At 56.5% G+C, this 27,383-nt stretch overlaps 3 protein-coding genes across 4 annotated transcripts in view; all 3 read right to left on the bottom strand.

Moving 5' to 3' along the window:
* The window catches only part of TMUB1 (transmembrane and ubiquitin like domain containing 1), a 106,441-nt gene that overhangs the window by 77,482 nt on the left and 1,576 nt on the right, over window positions 1–27,383 (bottom strand). The gene's annotated exons all lie outside the window — the stretch shown is intronic.
* ASB10 (ankyrin repeat and SOCS box containing 10) lies at window positions 3,323–13,039 on the bottom strand. Of its 2 annotated transcripts, none has more exons than XM_079152497.1 (6): window positions 12,747–13,039; window positions 11,719–11,986; window positions 8,612–9,131; window positions 4,552–4,665; window positions 4,116–4,301; window positions 3,323–4,005 (listed from the first exon to the last, which is right to left on the bottom strand). In XM_079152497.1, the coding sequence occupies exons 1-5, from the start codon at window positions 12,991–12,993 to the stop codon at window positions 4,116–4,118; spliced, it is 1,335 nt and encodes a 444-aa protein (XP_079008623.1). In that variant the 5' UTR covers window positions 12,994–13,039; the 3' UTR covers window positions 3,323–4,005. The 2 variants fall into 2 exon arrangements, with proteins under 2 accessions (XP_079008623.1, XP_079008622.1); XM_079152496.1 differs by lacking the exon at window positions 12,747–13,039 and adding an exon at window positions 12,139–12,693 and having other exon boundaries at window positions 3,359–4,005.
* On the bottom strand, window positions 14,110–26,438 carry DRC11L (dynein regulatory complex subunit 11 like; the record flags this gene model as incomplete). The annotated part of the gene is made up of 19 exons (XM_079152649.1): window positions 14,110–14,211; window positions 14,761–14,999; window positions 15,398–15,575; window positions 15,846–15,932; window positions 16,363–16,562; window positions 17,127–17,234; window positions 17,379–17,461; window positions 18,107–18,162; window positions 18,243–18,329; window positions 18,893–18,999; window positions 19,343–19,418; window positions 19,571–19,708; window positions 20,101–20,185; window positions 20,718–20,923; window positions 22,310–22,381; window positions 24,045–24,230; window positions 24,479–24,598; window positions 25,449–25,776; window positions 26,428–26,438. 19 exons carry the CDS (start codon window positions 26,436–26,438, stop codon window positions 14,110–14,112), a joined length of 2,469 nt encoding a protein of 822 aa, XP_079008775.1.

The raw sequence follows: 27,383 nt of genomic DNA, 5'->3' as shown, positions 1-27,383 counted from the left end.
CCATGCATCGTCAAGGACTCAAAGGTAAAGATCCTCTGGTCTTGAAGACATATGTCATGTTGCTCATGCCAAATGTGTATTGCTCAGAACTGTATTAAGAAAACTGGATTCCTCACTGAAGCTGACAAAGAGATTCCAGGGGTACAGCTTGGTACCAACAAATCCCAGGAGACCACCAACTCTGAACTGAGACAAGAAAGACCTCAGGGACTTTGGTATGGTTCATGTTTACTAGATATTGTGCTTTTAACACACCTTGTCCCCTTTCCATGCTGGGTCATGAAGTATGACTTCATAGTCCTTAACATTCAGGGACAACTGCTGCAGCCCACTTTCTCTCCCTGCCCTTTCATTGAAGGTGGAACTGAGGCCACATGATAAATGGAAAACAGCATATGCACAGTAAAAAGACCTGGAGTCAAGTTCTGACCCCTCACTGGCCATGTGACCTGGGCCCCCGTTTACTTAACTTCTCCACGTGTGAGAAGGTAATTGTTACATACACAGAAAGCCAGGCTCATGGGAATAGAGAGAACACTATCCAAAATGAGTTCTTCCCGCATGGAACAGATGAAGGGCAGAATAGTTCAGAACTCATGTCCCCCTAGTCAGCAGCACTCCATAAACTGCTTCTTACTGTCCCATCAGTACCAAGGACAGATGCTGTCGCTATCCAATCTGAGCAGAACTAGCTGCGTTCTTTACCAGTAGAAACTGTGGTTCTGCTGAATCTCTGAACACAGTACCGCTCTTCTTTCTAAAACAGTTCTCAAAGCGCTACTTTAATTGTCCACGACCTGACCCACTCCCACTACTCCACCCATTTGGGAAATGCTCCTAGGAGGGATTTTGGTTTTGATCTATCCTTTCTGCCTGTGCCTGTCAGGCCCTATCATCTGGCCTCTCTTTCATGTACGGGCAACAGCACCTACGAGGCTGAAAACAAGCGAAGTGTTCTGAAGTCAAAACCAACAGGTCGGTACATCCGGCTCACTCATTGGCCGGTCAGTCTTCCCACGGTGGGCAGCGTCGGGCCCTGTCCGCGGGTATCCTCTGGTGGCAGCAGCGCGTAACTGCAGCTACCGCGAGGGAGGCGTGGAGTGCTGCAACGCCCCCTGGCGTTAGTCAGGAGACGTGCGAAGGGCAAAGGAACAGGACCAGGCGAGTGGTCCGAGCTCCTGGTGCTTCGTTGTGAGTGCATCGGTTGATGGCGGGGGCAGTAGAAGGTTTGCATACGAGTGTCCTAAAATCTACTATGCATGCATTTAGGTTTGTGCATGGTCGTGCCCAGGTTCTCGAACCCTGTGTGTCTGTTGTGTTTAATGTGTGCTGTATGTACGAGCCCACGCATTCACACACCGGTAGGTTGGTGGTGGGGAAGTCCGCGCCTCCAGTGCGGGGCGGAGTCCTCACAGAGGCGTGAAATTGGTTTGGAGCAAACACATTACGGAAAGCAATTACCGGGGAGAGGTTCTGGGCCCGCGGGACCAACAGCCAGGAGGCTGGGGAGCAAGCTCCCTGGTTTGCAAGTGTCTAGATGTCTAACCCCAGAAAGGACCTTTCTAACCAGCCAACGCATGAGTTTAGGCATATCCCCCTCTACTGACCACTCCAGCTGTCTCTTCCCCCTCTTAAAGAGGCATCCCACACTGGTCGGAGGTGGCAGGCACCACCCCTCCCTCAGGTCTTCCCAGATCCTTACCCCATTCCTCAACTTCCTGCATCTTCCTCTTCTTGCCCTCAGCCCCTGCTCCGTTATTTTGCCTTCAGTTCATTGCTCCTTATATTCTGACTAGTCCACACACTTGTTTCTCAGACTAGATTGAAAATTCACTGAGGACAGGAACACGTCTCATTCACAGCCTTATATCTAGTACCTAAAACCTGGGGCTCAGGAAGCACAAAATGAACAGAGGATAGGATCAAGTAGAATCTCCATCAAATTTTATAAACAGGATTTTAAGGGAAATCAGGATCCTCTCAGAATAGAACTTGAATAGGACTTTAACCCTCTTTTACATGCTAGTGATCCCATGTTTACATGCCCAGTCCTGCTTTCATCCCTGCACCCCAGAGTCATAGATCCTTGGAACACAGCCACCCTGAGATGTCTAACAGGCAACTCCAGTTTAGCATAGACAGACCTTTTGGTTCCGGTTTATTTCTATCTCCCCCACTAATTACCCCCATATCTGTTCAAGCCCCCAAACTGAAAGACATCCTGGCTGAGGCTTTCTCCAGCCCCATATCCACTCCACCAGCCAGGCCCATCGGTTCCACAAAAGGACCCCAAATCTTACCCCGTCTCCCGGGGTCTCTCTGTGGCCCCCCTTCCCGTCACTCAGCAGACAGTGAGCCTTCAGAACCTACATTACTCAGGTCACTCCCCTGCTCTGCCCCAGTCTACTCACACTGGCTCCTCCTCTGTCATTCAGATCTCAGGTGAAATGTCACCTCCTCAAAGAGTGGGTTTCTTGTCACCCAGTCTAAAAGAGCTCCCAGTCACTGTCACCTTACCCTTTTGCATTTCTCCCCAGCACTATCACAAGTGATATTTGTTCATGTTTGTTTTGTGTCGCGTCCCCACTGCAGGTGCCCTTCATACGCCCACGAGAAAACCTCTTGCTGACTCTAACCCGGCACGCGGCGACTCGGTCCGGGTCTCTACAGCGCCCGCACCTGAAGCCCAGGCAGCCCGTGCCCCCGAAGCCCCTGAGGCCAGGATCCGAGTCCCGGCCTCCTCGCCCCACTCCTGCTCCTCCGCACACCCTCCCGGAGGCGTCACTCAGATCCTCGCACGCCCCAAACTCCGCCCAACGCCCAGGCCCCGCCCTTCAGGCCCCGCCCTCTCCCCCGTGCACCCTCGGGCCTCGCCCCTTGGTCCCGCCCTACGCAGCCTCGCTCCCAGCAGTTGGCGGGAAAGTGGTGAGCTTCAGCGCATGCGCACTTTGGAGGCCTGGGCCTGTACCGCTGCCCTTGACGTCACGAATCACAGTGCATCTGATTGGCTGCTCTGCGTCTTCCCGGCAGAAGGGTCTGTGGTGGCGGGTCTGCTCCGGGCTGCTGGAGGGACCTCCTACAGGTTCTTACAAGCTAAGAGCGGCACTCTGGCCACCGCAAGACTGAATTTAAGGAAGGAGCAGAAAGAGGCAGGGGCCAGGTGTGCATGGGTGCTCCCCACCTACCGTGTCAGACAACAGGTAGAACTGGTTCTGTTTCCTAAACCTGGACCTTTCACTCTCACCAGTCACTCCTTCATGCTGGACCTACCCAGGCATGTCCCCTTCCCGGAGACACTCCCGGTGGCTCTTCCTCATCCTCACCTTGCCTCCTACCCTAGCCAAGCCTTCCTTCTCCATCCTGCCTCCTCTCTGCAAAGCCTCCTGTGCCTCCCCACAGCCTTAAGGCCTTCAGGCCTCTTCTGACCTGCTCTCACCTGGTGGCCATTTCCAGGGGACAATGGGCAGGTTGGCCTGAGACCCCCCCCCTCAGCAACTGGTGGATGCCAAAGGGAGAAATTTAGGTGGGCAGGCACATGGGCAGGTCCAGGGACCCTGCTAGTGCGCATCCTGATTCTCCTGCAAGGAGCCAGCAGGAGGAGGAGGGCTTGTTGGAAATGAATCAAACCACACAGCCACATCCCCAGCCCTTTTATTTTTATTTTGAGACAGGGCCTCACTAAATTGCTGAGGCTGGTCTGCAACTTGCAGTCCTCCTGCGTTAGCCTCCCAAATCATTGGGATAACAGGGGTGCCCCAGCTTGGCCTGGAGGTTTTTAATGCACATGCAGGTTAGAGAGGTGCTGGGGGGGAGTGATCACTTGCTCTCTTCATCAGATGTCACTTGGATGTGTGATCTGTTTGCCCCTCTCAGGTGGGTATCTCAGCATCCACACCTGCCTGTGGAGAGGGACGTTCTGCTGACAGGGCCACCTGGCTGACCTGAGCTCAAAGAGGCCCCTGCAGACTGTGGCATCTGCTTTCAGGCTCTCAAGGGGGTGCACACCTGGATGGAGAGGCTTGGCTTCAGGCCAGGGCCCTCCTGGATCCCTCTCCCACCTCCTACCCATCCTCTTCCCCCAAGCTCTGTGACTGTCCCCAGAAAGCAGGGCTCACCTAGTAGAGCACATCCTCGAAGTCCAGCTGCAGGTAGCGGAGCAGGCGGGGTGGCAGTGGAAGACGGGGCAGAGCATGAGGCAGGCAGCCTGCCAGGTGTGCACGCAGCACACAGCGGCTCAGATGCTGCAGCGATCGGGGCTGCCTCACCAGGGCAAATAGGGAAGAGTAGAAGCGCTGGTGCTTCTAGGGACAGAAGGAGGGGCTCAGCCGGGCAGCCTTGGGCAGGTGGCTCCCACTTCTAACAGGAACAGTCTGGAGGCTAGTGGGTGTCCACAGGAACCTCTTAGAACTCACTCTGTGAGATTCCTTCTGGGACATGAGGGAATCTCTGGGTGATTTCTGTGGGGGCCAACTAGGTTGCCCTTTGCGGGGGTCGGGGGAGTCTCTTGGGGCCAGGCTGAATGATTCTGGGTTCAGGGTCCTGGAATCTGACCTGCAGAGTTTCGGGAGGCACCAGGCCCATGGCCTCCTCAGGAAGCCGCAGCACGCTGTAGGTGTTCATCAGGACCTCGATGGTCCGTGGGGACGTGCACCAGCGCTCCAGGACCTGGAGGAGGCAGAGGCAGGTCAGGCACCCATCAGTCTGTGCAGGATGACCAGGCAGCTCTGGAACCGTTTTTGTGCGTTGTATTTTGTTCCCTGAAAAGATATATTGAAGTCCTAATTCCTGGTACCTAGGAATGTGACCTTACTTAGAAATAGGGTCTTTCTAGTGTAATCAAGTCAAAATGAGATCATTAGAATGGGTCCTAATCCAGTATGTACTTATAGGAAGAAAAACAGATGCACAGACACATACACAGAAGAGACCATGTGACAACCTGGGCAGACAGTAGAGTGATGTGTCCCAAGCCAAGGAACACCAGGGATTGTGGGCAATCTTGGTGTCCCCATCAGAACCTCCAGAAGGGACCAACCCTAACAACGTCTCGGCTTGGAATTTCCAGCCTCCAGAACTGTGTGGGAATGAATTTCTGTTGCTTTGAGCCACCTAGGTACAACAGTCCCAGGAAACCAATACAACAGCTAACAATTCTTTCCCCCATTTCGGGGGTGTGCCGGGGATCAGCCTAGGACTTCTGCACATGCTAAGTTCATGTTCTACCACTGAGCTGCTACGCCAGCCTCTCAACATTTTTTTTTTTTTTTTTTTCGGTACTGGGGATTGAGCCCAGAGGCCTTAATCACTGACTCTTTTTAATATTTTTTATTTAGAGACAGGTTCTTGGTGAGTTGTCTAGGGACTTGGTAAATTGCTGAGGCTGGCTTTGAACTTGCGATCTTCTTGCCTTGGCCTCCCAAGCTGCTGGGATTAAAGCGTGCACCACACACCAGGCCGTCAGCTAACATTTCTACTGTACATAACTTATGCCAGATACTTAGCATGTAGCATTTATGAATTTTTTTTTTTTTTTGTGGTGCTGGGGATTGAACACAGGGTCTTTTGCATGTGAGGCAAGCTCTGTACCGACTGAGCTATCTCCCCAGCCCATGCATGAACTCTTAATCCTTGCCCCTCAAAGGTGTGGACTGTTATTGCCCCCATTGTACAAGCAAGGGAAACTGAGGCACAGAGAAATTAAGTTTCTTGCCCAAATTGTTCCAAGCCTGGCACAGTGACTCCTTGCCTTTACTGCTGCTCTGTCCTGCTCTCCTGCCTGCCTCTACACGGCTCTATGCTGGATTTTCTGCTGGCTAGAAGGGAGTCCCTGACCTCGGGTTCCTGTCTAGGTGAAAAGTTTAGTCCTGTAGAAAACAGAATCTGCCTGGCATCAAGCGAGGGCTGAAGACAGCTATGTGAGGGGTGGCAGGGGAGGGCTTGGTAGGGTTAGGGTTGGCACCAGGCTACTGCTTTCATTTCCTCCTTGGGAAATATTCACAGAGGGCCTTCTCTGTGCCCGGCACTGGGGCCCAGCAGTGAGGAGAAGCAGGTCCTGTCATCTACAAGCTCCATGGCAGAGGGAAGACAGTAAACATGGTCCCCACCTCACAGGCCTGCTGCTGTGGCAAAAAACAAGTGGGATCAGGGAACCGAGTGTGGTTAGGGAAAGCACCGTTCTACACGGCCTGGAGCTGTGAGGAGGCAGGAGAGACTTATAGTGGGAGCAGCTCAAGGACGGAGTCTCCATGTGATCATCCATCCATCAGCAGCCACGGCCTAACACAGGCACCGTGAAGGCCACCCCGAGAGCCCGTCCCTACATGTGCCCAGGCACGTCCCACACATGTCATAGACACAGGCCCCGTGAAGGCCACCCGGAGTGCCCATCCCTACAATCACCCAGGCACGTCCCACGCATGTCACACACAGGCACCGTGAAGGCCACCTGGAGTGCCCATCTCTACGTGTGCCCAGGCACATCCCACGCATGTCACACTCAGCATTAGGGCTTGGATGCCCCTGCCTTCCGGGGGTGCTGGTGGATGGTGGGAGCAGGTGGAAGGCCCAGCCTTGACCAGAGCAAGGGGCAGCTGGAGCACACAGTGTACACACCGGGGCCTCTGCTGCTTGCCCTGTCTTGGGGCAGTGCTTACCAGAGCTGCCCTGGCCCCGTCTGTCTGGGACAGGCCTCTTCAGTCCCCAGCTAGGAAAGGAGTTAGGTGTCAGCCAAGATGTTCCCCCTCCGGTAATGCCTGTCTACCCCGCTCCCCAGGCGCCTCCCAGAACTGCCCATCCCAAGTCCCACTCCTCCAGAAAGCCCAGGCCGCTGCCCAGCCTGCACTGTGCTGCGGTGTCCAAGGATTCCTTATATCGGGGTGATGCCGGCCACTCAGTGAGCACATTCACATAGGTCACCTCACCCAGACAACAGTCCCTCACAAGTACTGAGGTGGCGGGTCTGGCTCCAGAGCCTGCACTGTTAGCAACCCAGCCTCAGGGTGTGGGAGGACCAAGGGTCCTAATCTGCAGCTGGCACAACTTTGAACAGGCTAATGTGTGCTGTCCCCACTGGTCCCCACCAGTGACTTTTCACCTCTGCTCAGTAGAGGCCACATGACTGGCCAGGAACTTGGGGTCTGGAGGATTTCAGTAACTTGCCTATGGTCACAAGAACAAGCGTCAAAGACAGAACCAGATCTAGGTCTCCTCATCCCCATATCAGGAAGGTGGCTTCTGGAGAAGGGGTGGGGCTGGCATGGCACACAGTTGGGCCTCAGCATCTTCCTCGCAGGAAGGCAGGAACCCCAGCCCAGGCTGGAGGGCTTGTACCTCGGGGGGAAGGGACACTTGGGGCCCTTTGCTTGCTGGCCCCAAGGCTCCCTGAGACAGGCTGTAGGGCGGAGCAGAGCAGCGGGCAGGCATGGGGTCCCGGAATCCGTTTGCTGTGCCAAGTCCTCCTCCTGCCCCGCCTGGCTGGGAAATCATTAGCTGTCAGAGCCGGCGTCAGATTACAGGGAATTGCTCGTCTCCTAATTATCTGGTGTTAATAGGAGATTAATTAGTGTTAATTGTTGATTTTCTTGTATTTTCCCAAAGGGGAGACCAATCTGCCGAACTCTCAGGCTGTTTAATTATTTGGTCTTGCTTAGGAATCCAGACAGATGCTTCTAGGTTTGTGAGCAAAAGGGGAGAGGCGGGGTGGCAGGGTGGGCCCAGGAGGGGTGGGGCTGAGCCACTCAGCAGGGCCAGAGGGGACCTGCCAACCCTCCCAGAAGGCCAGTTCAGGCCTGACACAGCTGCTGTGGGAAGGTGTCTCCCAGGCCTAGGGCCCTCCATGACACGTGGCCCCATAGGCTGGACACTGTTTGGGATAAGGCCCCTGGCCAGGGAGTCTGCAGTGCAGGTCTTCAGGTTGAACCCACTCTGGGAAGTTAGTGCAAAGTAAGAGATAAACTCAACACTGACAGTGCAGGGCATGTTCATAGGTGCAGGATGATGGCACCTTGAGAAATGGCTCATGCTCTGCTCTGGTGAGCCCATCTGTGCCCAGTATGTCCCTCACTCAGCTGATAGCCGCTGGGAGTCTGAGCTCCTCAATGCTCTTTCTAGCAGCTCATGGCTCTGAGGAAGATCCTTCAACCCACATCAGTCTTGACTCACTCCATCTTTTTTTTTTTTTTTTTTTTTTTTTTTTTTTTATTTTGAGACAGGGTCTTGGTAAGTTGCTGAAACTGGCCTTCAACTTGCGATCCTCCTGTCTTAGTCTCCTGAATCTCTAGGACTACAAGTGTCCACCACCATGCCCGGCTTTGGTTCAGTCTTGTTGGATCTTTTATAACCCTGCTGCACTCAGTCCACCTTCACCACACACGTACACACACACCCTATATGCAGGTGCACACGTGAATGCATATGCAAGTGTGTATGTACACACAAACACTGCCTGTTGTTCTGAACCCTGACTTTTACCTCTATTATTCACTTAACAAGGCACTTCCTTGTTAAGTGAAAGGACTTAACCTCTGTGCCCCAGGTTCCAGGCTGCAAAGCAAGCCGGGGCACAGGTCTAGGTCTCCCGTCCCTCACCTGGTGGCCCCCTCCATGCCCGTACCTTGGGGAGGGCTCCCGGCCAGACTCGGACAGCGCCGTGGTTGAGCAGAGCCCGCACCACGTGCTCAGGGCTCTGGGCCAGGGCCGTAGCTGGACCCTGCAGAGCACAGTGCAGGGCTGTGTGTCCCCCATAGTCCATGGCATTGGCACTGACACCATAGGACAGGAGCAGCTCTACGACGGCGGCGTGGCCATGGCGACAGGCCAGGTGCAGGGGGCGCTGTTTGTCCTGGTCCGCAGCATCGGCATCTGCCCCTGCTGACAGCAGTAAACGGCACAGCTGGAAACAACGGGTGGTGGTGACCTCGGCATCAGCAGGAGCCTGGCAGTGGATGTCACAGGCAGCCAACAGTGGCGTCCAGCCTTCGGCATTGCGGGCATCCGGGCACGCACCCCGTCTTAGAAGCAGGTCTGCCAGTTCCACGTGGCCGAGTTGAGCAGCCACGTGCAAAGGAGTTTCCTCTTCTTCTTCAGACCGACCATTCACTTGTGCACCAAAGCGCAGGAGCAGCTCGGCACACCTAGGAAGAGCAAGAGGGTGGGAGGGAAGCAGGCCGGCCAACACGGCAATGGGCTCTGGCTGGCTTCTGGCTGCAGACCCTGACCTCCTGCCCTGCCTGTCACTGGCAGCCGGGTAACATTCTGCAGGACCCTCAGTGGGTGCTTGAAAAGCCCAGGCCTTCCTGCTGGCATCACCCACTAACCCCTCAGGAATAACAATCGCAGCAGTCATATGGTTGGAGCAGTACCCTTCTGAGGGCCTTGCCCCAGTCCCATGGTGTTCTCTTACGAACTTCACGTCACTGAGGAGGAGACTGAGTCTGAAGATTTGAGGATCTCATGCAAGTTTACACAGCTCGTAAGGGGCACAGCTGGCCTTCAGAGTCGGGGAAGCAGAGCCGTTTAGGGGTTCCATGTGCCAGGGCTGGAGGTCAAGCTGGGGTGTGGGGCCTGGCAGTGAGCCCAGATAGCAGTGGGGCACAGACAGCAATAGGGACGAAAACCCAGCAAGCGTTGCTCCAAGACGGTGCCCAGGAAAGGTTCCACAGGCCTGTAGACACAGGGAACCCCGGAACACGCAAACCAAGATTCGAAGCTGCCTCTTTGAGCTGTCTCTCCCTGTGCAGAATGGGGCGGGAGGTGGCCGTGAGCAGCACTTGAGTTGGTGCCTGAAAGCTGTTCTCACCAAGCTCAACCTGATAGCACGTGAGGGGAGAGCAGCAATACTGATGGTGACGGGAGTCACGGGGGCCAGTCGATCATCCTGGCGACCATTCTGTTCGTTCAACATGTTCCGTAATAATTGTTAAAATATATTTGTTTACTCGAGAAAGGAAGGAATGCTTGTCATTGGGTGTGATCGTGGGGAGACTGGGCTGAAACATGGCCAGAACTAAAGATGTGGGATTACCCAGAGCTACGGGCCCACTGCAGTGGCCACCAGCCATGTGCCACAGAGCACTTGCAACATGGTGGTCCAAGTGCAGCCGTGCTGTGTGTTGATGGCACACCACTCCTGAAGACTTGGTCCACAAAAGGGATGTGACATGTTTATACTTATTACATGTTGAAATTATAAGATTTTGGGTATGTTAAATAAAAAACATTAAAATTAATTTCACCTGCTTCACAGATATTCATATACCCATGTTCATAGAGCAATATTCACAAAGTGGAAGCGACCCAAGTGTCCCTGAAAAGATGGCAGGAAAAACAAAATGTGGTATTACATGTAATGGAATATTATTCAGCCTTAACAAGGAAGGAAATCGATGCATGTTTCAACACGGATAAGCTGTCAGGACGTTAGGCTAAGAGCAAGAAGCCAGTTGCGAAAGGACGAATAATACACAATTTCACTTCCATGAGGTCCTTGAGTGGTGGCCAGGGGCTGGGGAGAGGGGTCATGTTTAACAAGGACAGAGCTTCTGTTTTGCAAGCTGGAACAGTTCTGTGGGTGGCTGGCGTGATGGTCACATAGCACTGCGAATGTCCTTACGCCACTCATGCCATTCATGCCACTGAACATTAGAATGGCAAACGTTGTGTGTGATGTATATTTTACCATCATTTGAGAAATAAATGTTACCTATTTCATTTTAATTTGTTAATGGGGCTACTAGAAAAATTCAGGTTGCATATATGGCTCACATTAGATTTGTGTGTGTGTGTTGGGGGGCGTCCTGGGGATTGAACCAGAGGCACTTCACCAGTGAGCCACATCCCCAGCCCTTTTTTATTTTTTATTTTTAAAACAGGGTCTTGCTAAGTTGCTTAGGGCCTCATTCAGTTGCTGAGACTGGTCTTGAACTCATGATCCTCCTGCTTCAGCCTCCTGAGTTGGGATTACAGGTGTGTGCCACCATGCCTGGCCCACTCAGGGATAATCTGGTGCCTTTCAGGAGCAAGATACAAAATCTGGCAGGTGTGCAGTCGTCCAAGAGAGGGCCTCTGCTGCAGGCAGAGTTACTCTCCAGGTTTGCCAAGGCTCCACTGCCCAGACTCTACATTCATTAAAAAGTTGTAAGTGGGGGACTCATTCACCCCATTTCTTATACGTAGGCCATTAATTAGGTTGTTGCAAAGGAATATTCCTTATAATAAATAGTGCACGGACACATTTGGGTGTATCCATCAGTTTCTTGTGAGTTGGGTTAGTGGCAGTCCCCTGGGCCAGTTATCTGAGAATGCCCTGCCAATGTGGGATTCTAAAACTGTCCAGTGGAGAGCCAGGCCCTCAGGGACCATAGCAATCCCTAACTAGGACTTCTGTCCTCTCTAACCTCTCAGGATCATGGGACAGCAAGCTTACTGCTTGCAAGCAGGACCATCACTCAGCTGCTGTTCCAGTGTCTGAAATGTGGGATAAGCTCAGAAAGTATTAAAACGTTACAGCAAAACCATCTCTCCATAACGGACCTGGACAATTTCCCCAGTGCCACATAGCTGGGCCCCTGCCACAGCCCTCTGCTGGGCCTGGAGAACCAGAAAACTGTCTCCCAACTCCTCCACCCCAACCCCCAGAGCATGGCAGCCCCTCACGTGCCTCTTATCTTCCCTAGGAAGGTCTCCCTGCCACCCCTAAGAGTGGGGTGAGAGGTCACTTACTGAAGGGTGCCAGCCCCACGGCAGAGATGCAGGGGGCGCTTCCCATCCTGGTCGGGGATATTGGGGTCAGCTCCTGCCACCAGCAGCACATGGACACATGCAGTGTGACCTGCAGCACAGGCCTCGTGCAGGGCAGTGCGGCCCCCGGGGGCACTGTCTGGCCTGGCTCTCCGCCTCAGCAGCAGCTGCAGAACTTCCGTGTGGCCACGGCTGGCTGCCACATGAAGTGGGGTGGTCAGCTCCTCTTCATATGTTAGAGACCAGAGTCCTAGGGAGAGGAGGACAAGAACCTCAGATCCTGAGTGGTGGCAAAAAGCTGCCAGCCAAGGGGTGGCACTGGCAGAGGTGAACACAGGAGCCAGAGCTCTGTCTACAGCCTCCCCTCTCCCTCTCAGACCCCCCCATGCCTGGGTCCCATACTCAGAGCGCGGATGTTGAAGCGGAAATCCCTCCATCGCTCTGGGTCGCTGGTATCAAAGACGGAATCAGGAGCCAGGCTGGTACTGGAGTCTGCCAGGATGCGGGACACAGAGCCCGTGTCCCCAGCCAGCACTGCCTGCCAGAAGGCAAGGGCAGGTCCTGAGGCCGTGCGGGTGACAATGGGTCCCCGGCCAGACTGGGTGTGCTCCTCAGACCCTCCGTTGGGTTTCTCCACCAGCCTGGCACAGAGGGTGTGCCTGTCACCGGGGGGCTCTCCCTGCCCCCTGCACTCTTCTGGGGACCAGCTCATGAGCGCATGGGATGGGAGGGGGACGGGAGAGGCAGAGGTAGAGGCCACAGGCAGAGAGAGGTTGAAAGGAGGCAGAGGGCCCCTCTGTCCCAGCCGGGGAGCCTGACCTGGCCACGAGGTCCAGCAGGAGCTATTCTGGGCTCCACATGACTTCTCTCCTGGGCCAAGGTTTAGGTTGTTGGGCAAGTTTTGGGGTGGGGAGCAGCAGCTAGGGGCTTCTCTTGCTCAGGCCTTGGGAGGTCTGTGCCTGAGACTGTCCGCCAGCCTGGGGTCTCAGGCCTCCCCCAGCAGCCCTCACCCCTCTGGTGGCTGCTCCAGCGAGGCTCGGCGGCCCGGCTCTCCAGCAGCAGGTCTGCTGTACTGTGTGGGGGAAACAGGTCCTGCAACCTTGCCAGGTCCCCGGTGTAGAGGGCATTCTGTAGGGCCATGTCGCGGCACAGCAAAGGTGATGACCAAGGGGTCTCCCAGGCCCGGCAGGCAGAGGCTGAGGGGAGGCACCCCAGCTGGTGTCCCCTGAGGGGAGGAGAGCTCCTTCCCCTAGGCATGGCTGATTACTGGGAGAAGGAGCCAAAGCAACAGGACTCCGGGCCTCACTGCTGGTGGACTGGGTGGGTGGTGCTGGGCCTGGCCAGGCAGACCAATGTGGGCGGAGCCAGGGACGCAAGGGCCAGCCATAAATAGCCCCAGCTGTCCTGGCTGACAATGCCCAGATGGAATGTCCAGGTTGGGAGCGAGTCAGGGAGGAACTGTGGAGTGGAGCCAGAGTGGAGCTTCAGCTCCCCAGGGCTGGATGACATCAGGGTTGACATCCATCCAGTCTGGCATCTCAAAGGCAGGAGAACAGCCAGGGAAGAGGAGCAGTTTGCCCAAGGACGCAGAGATAGTTGTTGCGGAGCTGGGCCTGGAGCCCCTCCTTCACCATGCCAGCCTTGCGCTGCATAGTCTCTGGCCCAGACAGGCAGGGATCCCTGTGACTCCTGCCCCTCAAAAGTCACCCACGAGTCCTGCAAATTCCACTCCCAAACCCGAGGGAGGGAACTCCATAGTAGAAGCAGCAGAGATGCCCAGAGTGTGCGGCGCACCCCCAGAGCTGTTTGGAAGACAGACGTCTGCCCAGGGATGAGGCTCAGCCCGCAGGCAGCAACAGACTGACGCCCCTCCCAGGTGCCGGTCCCCCTTACGCATCTGCCACATCTGAGAAAGTGCTAGGGCTTCCTGGTCCTCTGGGGCATGGCTGTGCTGGCTCCTGAGCTCCCCACCTTGCTGGCTACTTGCTCTTTCTTAATTACTGTGACTCTTCCTTCGCCCTTTCCCTGTTCTTACCTTCCTAGTTTTTCTCTCTTAAGGACCTTGGGAGGCAAGAGAACTGGGAGCCAGCACAGAAACACAACAGAGATGAAGACACGGGTGGCGGACCAGGGCAGGCTGAGAACAGGTTCGGGAAGCCAGAGCAGAGATGGCAGGAGCCAGGGCGTGGGCGCGGGCGGGAGCTTGGAGAGCGAGGCCGGCAAGGCTGGACTGGGCAGGACAGACGGAGGAGGGAGACACAGAGCTGGACGGACAAGAGAGCTCACCCCAGCCACGGCTTTTATACCCTACCCCTTCGCCCCCAGGGCACTGCCCAGTCCCACCCCTTCTCGGGCCCCCTCAGGCCTCAATGATCACTTCCTTTTCTTCTCCTTTGCCAGCCTGGCCTCCTCGGCCTCCTGGTCCATCATAAATTTCAAACTCTTCTTGCCCAGTGGAGTTTTGAAGTACCAGTCCTGGGTTGGCAGGGAAGGAGGGTGTGGGTCCAATGGACCTGACCCTCAGCCCTCTTGTCCTTGCCCCTCCTCTTTGTACAGGTCCTGTTTCCTCAACAGCTTCTTCTGCTGCCCTCTGGGGTCTGGGGATCTTGTTAGAGCCAGGGCTTCCCCTGCTCCCCACCAAATGCTCCAGGCCACAGTGCCAGCCATTCGCAGAAGCATGACCCCCTTCTCCCTTTAGGCCTCTTGCCAAGGCCAGCCTGTCCCTGGGGAGTGGGCACTACCTCGGGAGGAGAGGAAGCAGGTGGCAGCTGGTGCTGGAACTAACCAAGGACCCCATACATAGGTGGCCCTTTCAGGCTCCTCCCCTATGAGGGGTCCTGCACATAGGCCCCTTCCCCTTGGCCCTCCCTGGGGTCTCTGTTCCTCTCTCAGCTGAAGTCCAAGTTCATTTAACCTGACTATCTTCTGGTATTTAGGGGAGCAGAGGGGAGAACCCAAGGCATTCAGCAAAGGACCTACTCCAGCTGGCGTTCCTGGCCCCTCACCCATGCCGGACCACCTCACCTTCAGGGACTCTTCCTCCTCCTTGTACACTGGATCTAGCTTCGCCAGGTGGCCCAAGAACTCTGAGGCCACCAGGGGCCGCTTGGACAGTAGCAGGAGCCGCCGTTCATTCAGCACAGAGTGGGCGGCTTGGAAAATGTGACCAGTCGTGTAGCCATCGGACACCTTGGCTAGGGCACTGATGTCCAGGCTCTGGGTCACCTGAGCTCCCTGGGCTTCTATCATGTGCTTCCAGAGCACTGCAGGCAGTGGGAAGGGACAGGCTGTGAGGGGCAGGGGCAATGGCGTGGCCAGCCAGGCCCCACAGCCTCCACCTGAGACTGGAAGGAGCTGTCTCTGGAGAGCAATGCCTCTCCTCAGGAAGGTCTGGGAGCCAGAGTGGTAGGGACTGTCCTTTCTGATCAACACCAGGAAATGGAGACCCCCCAAGACAGAAGTGACCTGCCAGTGTCCTCGGGGCTGAAGCCAGGACCCAGGGCACGGGGCTGCTTGCCAGCAGCACTTCAATCTGACACGGGGCTTCTGAGGGGAGGGCTCATGGTGGGGGGGTGAAGGGCGGGGGCGTGGGGTGTTGGCAAGGGCAGTGGTCGGTCGCTGGACAACTCCTCTGGCCCATCCCCACGGTCCCTGGTCTCACCATAGCGAGAAGCATAGTCAGGCCGAGGCACGAGGAGGATCCGCTCATAGACTCGGCAGAGCCCCTTCATCTCAGCCAGCTGCGGCCGATCCGTGGTCCCGATGAGCATCACGCGGTCCCCGGGATTCAGCAGCCTCAAGGCCTTGGTGAGGTCCTTCTTTATCCGCTTTGGTTCCATCTGCTCCAGGAGGGAGGGCGGTGGGGTCAGGACAGGGTGATCGGCCTGCAGGGTCCCCGTGTTCTCAGAGCAGGAGCCCCACATCAGCCTCCTGTCAGCCCTGAGCGGGGGTGGGGAGAGTCTGTCATCCTTCCCGAGACGGCGGTAAGGCATGAGGAGGAAGGGGACTCGTCCCGGCCATGGCGGGCGAGCTCCCAGGACCTGAGCCTCTTTCCCGTCTTGCCTGGCTGAGCTGCCCGTTCTCAGCCCTCCTTGCTCGTGCTTCCTCACCTTCCTCTCTTCTTTGGGGACCCTCTTATAGAAATTTTTCTCAGCATCTCCGATCCAGATCACAGAGGGCTGTAGGAGCCGGGCCACCTGCACAGAGAATAGAAATCACACGCAAGATGCCCCTGAGTAAGGGTCACATGCCCACCTGGTCGGATGCCAGGATCAGGGCTGGTTCTGTGCAGGGACCGACCTTGGCACTCCACATTCCGTCCACCCTTCCTGCTAGTGCTTTGCACACACACCCACACCACGACTCATTGTGAACTGAGGTCAGCTGCCCTTCGCAGTGGGGCAGGGGCTGCATATGAGGCCTCATCTGACTGCTCCACCTCCTGTCTCCTCCCACCTTACCACGGAGTTCAGGGGAACCCAAGCTCCCTGCAGGGGTTGGTGGGGAGACCTCATGAGTTCAAGTCCTGAAACCCCACCAAACAGGCAGAGGGGTAACCCTGGAAGCATAAAGCCACCCCACTCTGTTGTCCCAAGTCTGAGAATCAGAAACACAAAATTCAGGAACCTTGAAGACCATGTGAACCATCAGCTGCACCCCAGCCTTGCCAGGATATTTTCCCTGAAGGTTGCTGGGTGACAGGTCAAACAGGTTGGCACCAGTTTCTGTGCACACGGCGTGGACCAGCATCTTCTTCCCCGTGCCAGAGGGGCCCACCAGAAGGATGGAGCGGATGAGAGGAGCCACGGAGTGGATGTCTGGGGAACCTGGAGGGAAGGAAACATAGCTGAAGCAGGCAGTGGGTGGAGGAGGCCCTGGGGGGCTGGGAGGGCGGGGTTCCAGTCAGGGCCATACTACCATCCCCAACACCGTGAAGCTCCTCCTGGCCTGCAACCTGGAAGATATTGGATGGCTTGGGACTCCCCACGGCAGAAAGTGCCCGCTGCCCTCTTCCCCCACCCTCCACCCTCTGCCCTTCTGTTTTCCACGCCACCTGGTTCCATCCCTGGGCCATCTTGGGATGGAACTGAAATGCATATGACAGACTGCTTCAGAAAGGTTCTGCCTGGTATTTCACAGGGTGTGCAACCTGGCCTTCTAGAAATGGAACTAACTACGAATAATGTCCCTTGGGATTGAGGAAGGGGCTGCAGCGTCAGCCCCTTCTAGGGTGGTCCAGGATGGGCCCGGGGAAGGCAGGTGCCACAGGATGGACCCAGGGAAGGGAGGTCCAGACTGGACATGGCCATCCCAGCCACCTCCCCTGAACCTGAACCCAGCCCCCACCCAACCTGACCCCACCAACACGGACTCTCCTGGAGGTCTCTCACCCAGCCGGAGAATGCCATACAAGGCCACGTTCTGTCTTATGTCAAACAGAGAGGGCATGGGCAACTTGTTGGACAAACACAGAGCAGACCCAAGATAGAGACAGTCACCTGAGGCACAGGGATAAACCCCTGGTGAGCAGTGCTCCCATGGGTCATCCAAGAGAAAGAAGGGCTGGAGGAGAGACCGTGGGAAGGCAAGGCCGGGACCAGGGCAGGAGCCACCCCTGGGACAGGCAGGTGTCGTGGGCTCACCAACATAGTCTTTCAATGACACTGCCATGCTCTTCTTTAAAAGGCCATAAACGACAAGCTCTTCGTACAGCGAGTCCACAGACCTGGAGGAGGATGGCATGAGACCCCAGGGACATTAGCAAGCAAGGACCCAGGGAAATGGACAGATGGGGTGCTATAGGCATCAGGAGAGGGAGAGTGGGAGACATCAGCAGTGCCCCTGGACAGCCAGGCAGAAACTGCCACCCCAGCCATTGTCTCAGGGAAGGTCCCCTACAGAGGTCACCCTGTGGAGTGAGGGGAACATGAGCTGGCCTGATAGCCCCTGTGACACTTTCTCCATCAGCCTCCCCTACCCAAAGCTCCACATTCGAAACCCAGTCATCTAAGACTGGTCCTGTTCCTGAAACCAAGTTTAAGACCCGAATCCCCTGGGAGGGATGGCTGCCAAGTGCCTCTCAGTGCCCCAGAGAGGGAGTCCATGGGGAGATGGCTCTGGTGGGGGATGGAGCTAATTGAGGCAAAGTTTGGAGTGAGGATTTAGAAGACGCGGAGCAATGACTGTAATAACCTCCATGGACATCTTATTCTGTTATCCCGTTCAAAGGATAAGAACTGAGGCCAGGGCTCCAGAGAGGTGGAGGACTTCCCCAAGGCCACAGAGCAGCAGGACCAGGACCAGCGGTCGGTCCTGGACCCAGCTCTCTCCACCGCCCACAGTGCAAGGTATGCAAAGCAGGGTCTGCTACCTGTCTTGGGTCAGATCTTTTCCCTTTTTCTTCCTCCCAGTTTTAGTTACAGGCTTCTGGTTGGAGAGAAGCACATAGGCAATCGTTCCTCCCTCCCCACCCTGGGCCCTCCCCCGCCCAGCCCCCGTCCCTCCACTGCCTTCGGAGCCTTCAAGGGTCTCTCCTCCTCCTTGTCCACAGCCAGGCGCAGGTTTTTCAGCTCCTGACGCATCAGCTCGTCCACCTGGGGACATGGCCAGGAGTGGGGTGAGCAGGATGGCAGGGAAAGGGGCTGGGAGGCCTCACAAGGCAGAGGACATAGCAGTCATGCCCAGTCCTAACCCACGTCCTGCTCTCCCAGGAGCCTCACTCTCTGGGGCCATCAGTGCAGGGAGGCCCCCGGAGGAGCTCGAGCCTAAAATCCACCCCTCCCATTCCGTGACTGGAGCAGCTGGGTTTCCACATGTGCCACCGCCGGCCTTGCTCCCGGGTAGGTTGAAGAGGACATGGCCCACATTCCTAAAGTCCCGGTGGTCAGGGACAGTGTTCATGGGCTGCCAGCAGTGATTGGTGGCCTAGTCTGACCCCAGCTCAGAACCCCTCTGCTGACTCCATGCCGCATCAGGAGCCGGGGGAGGCGGGGAACAAGGGGCCTCAGGAAGGTGGGGATGTCATGGCAGCTGGAGGGCAACAGGGTCCACAGAGGATCCACTGGCCAGTGGGATAGAGCAGAGAGAGCTGGGGGAGGCGGACGAAGGGAAGGGGAGGGAAGAGGAGCGGGTGGGAGCCCGCAAGCAGCATGCGCACCTGTATCCGGATCTCCAGCTCCATTTCCTTCCTCTTCTCCTTCCGGAGGGCCTCAGAGTCAAAGTTCTGGTCGGGGTGTTTGCTCTCAGGTTGGTTCTTCCACAGAGCTGACCACAGAAAATGGAGGGATGCGTGAAGGCTGGAGTCCCAGCATACACAGGCATCCATATGTGCACACACAGCACGCAAGCACGCATGGGCTCCTGGGGTCCCTCTGTCCCCACCCAGCCATTTGGCACTGCTTCTGCCCAGGCCTTAACCCCAAGGACTGTGACCACAGGATTCAGATCCAGACCATAACACCCCCCAGGGGCCACCCCGCCCCCACCTCTCGCTTCCCATTGTCCTGCAGCCCCCATAGCCACGCCCCACTGGCACCTCATGTGCACGTGGCAGAGGCCCACTTTCCCCGTGGCCAAGGCTGACACTTGCCAGCCTTCTGCTGCTTACTTTTGTACTCCTGGTGTCCAGCACCAATCATGGGTACAAACTTGGACGGCAACGCTTGCAGCGTGGTCTCTGCTTCCTAGAATAGAATGAGCCTTGACCTCAACCCCTGACCTCGACCCCGTCACCACCCATCACACGTGGCCTGAGTCTTCCTGGCACCAGCCTTCCTACGCCAGCTCCCAGACTGGATTCCTTGCCCACCTGCCCTGAGTGCAGGAGATATCTCACCACCTTGGCCTTCTTCTCCTTCCCTGTCTTCTTATTCTTCTCTGGTTTAGCCTGGTTGTTTTCCTTATCCTTATTCTTATTCTTATTCTTCTCCTGCTCCTTCTTTTTGTTCTCCTGGGCCTGCAGCTCCAGTTGTACCTGTGGTCAATGACAAAAGGGTTTTGGAAACCAAGGGGATTTTATAGGAGTGAGGGAAGCTATGGCCTGAGACTGAGGTGAAACCCAGAGTCCCAGGGCTCAGGGAAACTGCCGGGGTTGACGGCTGAACATGGAGAGACTGCAGTGGGGTCCAGGCACTAAGGCAGGGGTGTTCTGACCAGGGCTGCAGCTCAGTCCTGGGGCCTGTGGTGCTCTCTCCAGGGCACCGCTGCCTTCTTGGCCCCGTGCAGTCTTTCTAGCTACCCATCTTTCCTCTGGCCACATTTGCCTCCATTGTGACTGACCCCACCCACTCCACGGCCACTCTCTACTTTCTGGAACCTCAAGCTCTGCCTGCCAGAGAAAAACTCCTGTCCCCACCTCCAGGGTACCTGCTCTGGAGTCTTGTCTGCAAAGATCGCGTAGGATCCTCCTAAAGACTCATCTGGATAATCGGGGAACCGACCAGTGAGGGCACTACATGGACATAAGATGATTGGAGAGATAGGTGGGAAGTTGGATAGATGGATGGTACTTGGACAGATGGGCGGGTGGGTGGGAGGATGAATGGACGGCTGGCTGAATGGGTGACTGAATGGGTGGACAGAGAGATGGATGGGTGGTTGGACAGATGGAAAGATGGATGGACAGATGGATGGAGAGAAGGGTGGAGAAAGATGAAGGACCATGGAGATGGGGGAGGGACCATGGAGATGGGGGAGAGAGAGAAGGAATGGACAGTTACAGGTTGGGTAGGGTGGTCTGCTCTAAGGATGCTTTTACCATCCTGTCCTATCATCTTCTCTTCCCACAGGGAAATGGAAAGTCAGGTGCAGAGATGGTTCTATGCACTGGGGACTCCAGGTTAAATCAAGAGACAGCAGGATGTTGGGGTGTGGGGTGGAAAGAGAAAGGGCCAATCTGGGCTAGGGGATAGAACAGGTGGGAGGCTGGAGCAGCTCCAGGGACCCCAGGGAGGTCTGGGTCAACCAAGGCTGTGGACACTGACTGGCACTCAATAAACCACTGTCGGATTTGCTCCTTCATTTTCTCCTTGAGGTCGGGCCCCTCCATCTCTCGGAGAGCTTCGTGGGTCTTTTCCAGGGCCAGCTGGAACTCCTCCTCCCTTTCAGCCTGGCGCATCCTCCGCATCTCCTCCCTGAGGCCAGCCTGGGACATGATTCTCAAGTGGTTGGCCTGGTTGGTGGAGGGGAGCTGGGGGAAGGGGAGGGGAAGGCCAAGGGGCTCAGGAGCAGGCATGGGGGGACCCGGTGTCTGGCCTGGATGCAGCCCCTACCCTTAGGCACACACACCTGCCCCGGCTCCCTCCGCCCCCCATGCATGGCACACACCCACGCGGAACGGCGGGTATGCCTGCATCAGGAGAAATTGTGTTCGGAGCCGAAATTCGTCTGTAAATTACTCTGATAATGAGTTTGCTGGATGCATCCCTGGCCCCCCTGCCCGGTCCCCCAGCACACCCTCCCCCCCGGGCTGGCTCCAGCCCCCATGTGCGCCCCGCCCGGCGGCCGGGTTGGCAGCCGCTCTGGCAGCCACTTTCCCGCCTCATTGGCTCCCAAATGTATTTTAAATATCACTCTGCGCAGAGACAATTACTGAAAACGCTGAGCTCACACTGTTGATGGGCCCGGGCGGCCAGGCTCATTCCTCACCCATCGCCGAGCGGTGCCCCCCAACCCCCCTCCACAGACCCCTGCCTCCTTCCGCCTGCTCTCCCTCCTGGGGGTCCAGTTCTCCAGCCCCCCAACAGGTCTCTGACCTCCACTCCCACACAGCGGCCTGTGCTGGCCTCCCATCCCACCAAGACTCCACAGCTCCACCCTGCAGGAGCGCCTGCCTTCCCATCCTCTGGGTCCCCCTGTGGGCCAGGCCTTCCCAGGGTCTGCCTGGGGCAAAGCCTCCGTGCCTAGAGTGTGACTCTCAGCCCTGCCAGGATCTGTCTTTCTGAGGTCAGCAGGGACTAGCTGAGTGAGGGGCGGTTGGAGAGCAGAGGACAGACTGGCCGCTCCCCGGCCACACACGGGCACATGCACACACGGCCTCTGCCCCACACTCCCCAGCACCCACACTCACTCTCGTGCACATGGGCGGTCTGCCCCTCGCCAGCCCCACTCCCTGACGTCCACAGCCACACATCACCCAGTCCGCACCCAGCCAACCTCCGGGCAGAGCAGGGGAGAAGTGAGTCCGGGCCCTAGAATCCGGGGGCAGCTTGTGGCCTGACGTGGCCTGGTTCGGGAGTGCTCCTCCCTGACTTGGCCCCAGTGGTTCATTGAAGCTGGGAGAGGGCTGGGCAGCTTGGTGTGGTGCTCCCGCTGGCCGCGCAAACTCCTGTGCTGGGCCCACCCTCGCAGCCCCCACTTCTAGCTGGGCAGGGACTGGGAGTCCAGGGTGCTCTGTGCGGCTGCCCTCCACCAGCTGAGCTGCTCTGGGGGCTACGCTTGGAGGTCTCTGTCGTACACTTCTTTCTCTCACAGGCTCTCCTGCCAGCCTGAGTGCAGGGTAAGCAGGCAACATGGGGCTGAAGAGGCTGGGCAGGGGCAGGGACGGGGCAGCCGATGGAGACACGCCTGGGCTCACCATGCCGATGAACTCCATCTCCGCGCGACGGTCCTGCTCGGTGCGTCTCCTCTGCTGATAGCCTTTCCACACCTGGGGGTGGGGACACGAGGTACAACCCGTGCTTCAGGAACAGGGCTCAGGCCTGGGGGGAGCAGCAGCCTTGGGGCTGAGGTGGTGCTGGGCTGGGTCTCCTCCGCAGGAACAGCCCAGAATGGAGCAGTTCCCCCCATCCCCCACCCCCTCCGCTTCCTCCTCTCCACGTATCTGTGGGGGTTTCTCAGGTGTGGGTGGAGATCAGGCACCACCCCTCCAGGGAGTGTTCCCCTCCGTCCCTTCTCAGAATTCCCCTAGCAGTTGGAATAAGTACTGGACTTCACCCAGGGACACAGGCCTTGGTGCCGTGGGCAGCAGGGAGCTCCCTCGCTAACCCTATTTTTTGACCCCAGGGAACCCATGATCCCATGTTCCGGGATGCAACATGGCCTCTTCCAGGCCTGAGTACAGCCCAGTGCCTTTTCTCAGGCGCCCAGTCACTGAGGACAAATGAGTGCTAGTGCTGGGAGGTGGGTGAGAGGCAGAGGGAAGCAGGGCCCAGCCTGGCCGTGCCTTTGGTTCTCAAGAGCACCTCATGAGCAGGGTCTGCTCCTGCCTTTCTTTTCTGGCCTTGGGCCTCGTGCTCCTGTGACCAACACAGGGTAGCCCACAGTGACTGAATGCTTCACTTATCCTTTGTTTTATCAGTGTGCTAGACAACACCAAGACTGGGGCACATTTCTGTACCTTTGGTGTCTGGCAGCAGGGACTGACTGTCACAGGGAGCAGGAGTCTGCCTCTGAGGCCACCCTCCTCAAAAGGCTCGCTCCCTCAAGCCCTTTGTCAAGGACTTCCTCTCCACAGAGCGGGACGCTGGTGCAGCCCTGCACACACCGGGGCTCAGTTGGGATGCTCTGTCCTCTGGGGCGGACAGGCCTTCCCAGAGTGGTCATTTGCTGCTGGCTTTCTTTCGTGTTTTGATGGGAAGGGTTTCTGGTTTCTGAGGCAGTGGGACTTGAGGAGAGAAAATGGAGATTTGAGGGAGAAAGAAGACCCAGGCCCATGTCTACATGGGTTTGAGGAAGAAAAAGGCAGAAGAAGCTTTTCCTCAGGCAGGCCTCAGGAGAGCAATGGCTGCAGGGACAGAAAGCAGTCCCTTCCTGCCCTGGAAGTCCCTCAGGCCCCTACAGCCTCTGTTCAGTCTGTGTTAACAGTATTTTGGGGAATGTGGGAAGAGGCCAGGTTCACAGTCTGGTACAGAGGCTGTGTCCTAGAGAGGAGAGGAGTGCTGTCAGAGGGGAGGGAGGCATGGCCGCCTTGGGGAAACCTGAGGTTTGGACCGGGCCTTCTGCAGTTAGCTGGGGTTGGGGTATGGTCCTGCTATTTTGATGTTGAGATAAAAGTGATCCCAGGAAGCATAGAGATTCAGGATACTTAGGTGACTTTAGTTGTCAATCTTGAATTTGTCCTATTTCCTTCGACCTCAGTTGCCAGGAGGTTCAGAATACATTTTAATGTCTCATATTTTAGTCCAAAAATTTCTTAGAATGGGACATATCTGTCTGTCTATCTATCTATCTATCTATCTATCTATCTATCTATCTATCTATCTATCTATCTATTTCTGTGTGACGCTGCATTCTTGTGATCACTTGGTAACTTGGCAGGCTCCCTGGAAGAGGTGACCACCCTGGCCCTTGTCCTGGGTGCCCATCGTTACCTTCTGTATGATGACCGCACCCTGGTCCTGAGTGAACCTCTGGTGCCCTTCCTCTCGAATCTTCCGATCCCGCTCCTCCTCTTTTCGGATCTCGCGCATGAAGGTGGCTCGGAGGCGGCCTTGCCTGGCTCGCTCAGCAGTTTGTATTAGAATTATGGCGTCAGTCCGGTTCATTCCTACAGAGGTCTGGCCAGGGCAGAGCACATGAGGGAGAGCTTGCATCCTCGGTGGGCAGTGAGAGGCCAGCCACCGAAGGATGCACTGGGGGCATCTGGGTGCCCAAGTCCTGCCCTGGTTTTGGAGGCTAACAGGGAACACTAGTGGAGCCTCAGAGGCAGCGGCCAAGACAACTCAAAGGTGTGACTCATCCAGGCAGGACCTCTACTCCAAGAGAGGGGTGGTGGTGTGTCTAGGAGGGCGTCTCCCCCACTTGCCTCCTTGGGGGGCTCTGGCTCCATTCTGGACAGGATCTCAGCCAGGATGAGCTTGCGCTCCTTCATGGCCGCAGACTGCTCCAGCTGGAAGTACTTGGGGATTGGAACCTCCAAGTCTGCCTTTGGGGCAAGATGTGAAAAGGAGGGTCAGGAATCATAGTTTCAAGCCTTTGGGCCAATGTGTTGCCATTTCCAGTTGCTCACATGCTCTCCACATTATTTCCCTCCTTCCTAGAGCCCTGGAGTGGGAAGCTTCTCGGTTATGGGTGGATTCCCCCCAGGGTCTTCCCTTTCTTGCCCTGCCCCGCTCTGGACAGAGTTGAATTCTGGAGGATTGTAATAGGTGGCAGTGGTCCCAAACCTGGCTATGCCTCAGAAGCAACTGGGAAGACAATATGCAGATTCCTGGGCCCTCCCTAGCCTCCCCCAGCAGAATGGCAGGGCTTGGGAAATCTGCATTTTGTTCCTGTCCACAGAGGTAGTTGGTTAGGGAAAGTTTCAGATTGGCGTTAGGATAGGACTGGAGGCCTTGCAGTAGCTTCGTGCTCTAGGACAGTCTTCTAGAACTTGCCTGTATACACAGATCAACTGGTGGGGGTGGCGTTGTGAAAAGGCAGGTGCAGATTTAGTGGGTCTGGATGCTGGTGGAGATTCTGCATTCCAGCCACCTCCTAGGCAATGTCTGTACTGTTGGTCCATGGGCCACATTTTGAGAAGCCAGCTTCTAGAGGACTCTGCTCACCCATCCTCTGTAGTTCATGGTTCTTCCCACTGCAGTGGTGGGTGCGGGCCTGATTCTGCACCCGCCCCCCAGTTCATAAAGCTCTTTCCCTGAGGCCAAACCCATTCTCTGGTCTGCCTGGCTCTCCTGCCTTTACAGACGTCTCATCTCCAATGCAAGGTCAAGGCCAGCCTCAGGGCCAAGGCCACCCACCACCTCCCACCCAGCCTGGAGGGGCTGTGCACTCACTGGGGTCAGCTTGAGATCGTGCAGCACACGGTCCAGGCAGTGGGTCTCACACAGGTCAATGCGCACCAGCTCCTCCTTGATCTCCAGCACGCGACCCGCCACGCCATCCAGCAGCCGCCGCAGCAGCCGGCGCTTCTGTGGCTGCACCATCTGGTCATAGATGGTGTCGAAACGGCGCAGCAGCCCCAGGTAGTACAGGTAGAGCACCGAAATTCTGTACTGGAAGGACTGCCGCTCCCCGTGGGGCACTGGTTGGAGCAGGGGCTGCTCTTGGTCCAGCAGCTCCTGTAGGGTCACATGGGAGGCCTCCCAGAGGCGCTGGTAAGCTCTGGAGAGAAGCAGCACACACTGTGCTCTGAGCCACGGAGAGGGGACATGGGCTTGGGGACCCAAACTGCAAACTGTGGAGGACTGTGAACTTGGGTTTCCAGGAGTCGTGCTCCTTAAGGTACCAAAGTGGACTTCAGGGAAGTGAGGGGCTGGCAGGGGAGTGGTGGGCACCAGCCTGGCTTAGAGAGGCATGGGGGCTCCTGGTCCCCGGTGGATTGACAAGGAGAACGAAGCGTGGGTGTGGCTCTAGGGGTTGGGGAAGGAGGGAGCCTGTGGTCGGGCTTCTGTCAGGAAGAGGAAGGGGCCTTTTGGAGTTCAGGGGGCAGTGGATTCCTCGGGTGAGGGCACAGCCAACTGGTGCAGTAATGGTCTAGGATGATGGGTGGGCAGTAGGGGAGGCAGATGAGGGGAGAGAAGAGTTCCTTCCCCAGAGCAGGATCCTGGTGCTGGAAGGAACAGTCCAAGGGAAGTCTGAAGACCAAAAGCTGACCCCTGGTAGAAGCAGCCAGGGAGCCAGGTGACTGCCCAGGACCTATGCAGGGGTCCAGGGCTGGCCAGCACCAGAGCCCTCTCTGCTGGCCTCTTACCACCATGGGGTATTGCCCCTTGCTCTCCCAGCCCTGGGGCACTCCCTCCTTCCCTCACTCACCCCTCAGACATAGTGCCCACTCCCCACACTCTTTTGTGAGCTGACTGTGAAACCCAGAGAACCTCTGTGGTTTCCCCAAAGACAGGGGCAGAACAGCCCAGTTTTAAGAGTTCTGACCCATTGTGCCAATGTTCTAAGGCTGAGGGGAGGGGTGGGGAGTGCAGGATTGGGGACACTTATCTGGGAGGACATCCCTGAGGTGGCAATGCTGAAGTGGGCATGGGAGGTGACTGCAGAAAGAAGAGGGCAGTGTGGGGGAAGACTGTGGCTACCCTTTTTAAAAAAGAATATTTTCAGTTGTTGATGGACCTCTATTTATTTGCAGTGCCTCACACATGCTGGGCAAGTGCTCTACCACTGAGCCACAACCCCAGCCCAGACTGTGGCTACTTTTCTGGTGAGAATAAGTTTCTACTTGAAGTCACCTGTAAGCTGGAAGGCTCTGGATAAGTATTTGTCCTAAGGGCAAAATGACTCCTTGCCCAGAGAAATTTCTTTTCCTTAACTTCAGCCTCCTATTCTGTTTAAAGATTTTATTTTGGGGATGGAGTTTCACTGTTACCCAGGCTGGCCTCAAACACCTGGGCTTAAATGGTCCTCCTGCCTCAGCCTCCTTAGCGGGGGACCACAGGGATATGCTGCTGGGTCCAGCTCCTCAGTCTCCACTCTATGCAACCTGTGTTTGCTCTTTTTGGGGGAGTGATGGTGTTGGGAATCGAACCCAGGGCCTCGCACATATTAAACACACGCTACACCCATAGCCCTTGCCTTTACTCTTGTATAGGACTGTCCTGGAAAGCCTGTGTGATGGGTGGGGAAGATGGCCCTGAAGTCCCCACTTCCCTGTGTGACAGCACAACCGTGCCTCCCTCCCTGCTGTTGGCCGATTTCCACGTGGCCCGTGGGGAGGATTGAACTAGGAGGCACAGGGGACGCTGCTGTTCTGGTTTCAATAT

Source organism: Sciurus vulgaris (genome assembly GCF_902686455.1).
Source record: "Sciurus vulgaris genome assembly, chromosome: 8".
NCBI classification, from domain to species: domain Eukaryota; kingdom Metazoa; phylum Chordata; class Mammalia; order Rodentia; family Sciuridae; genus Sciurus; species Sciurus vulgaris.
The sequence above is the reverse complement of the archived record's forward strand: the minus strand, read 5'-3'. Positions and strand labels throughout refer to the sequence as shown.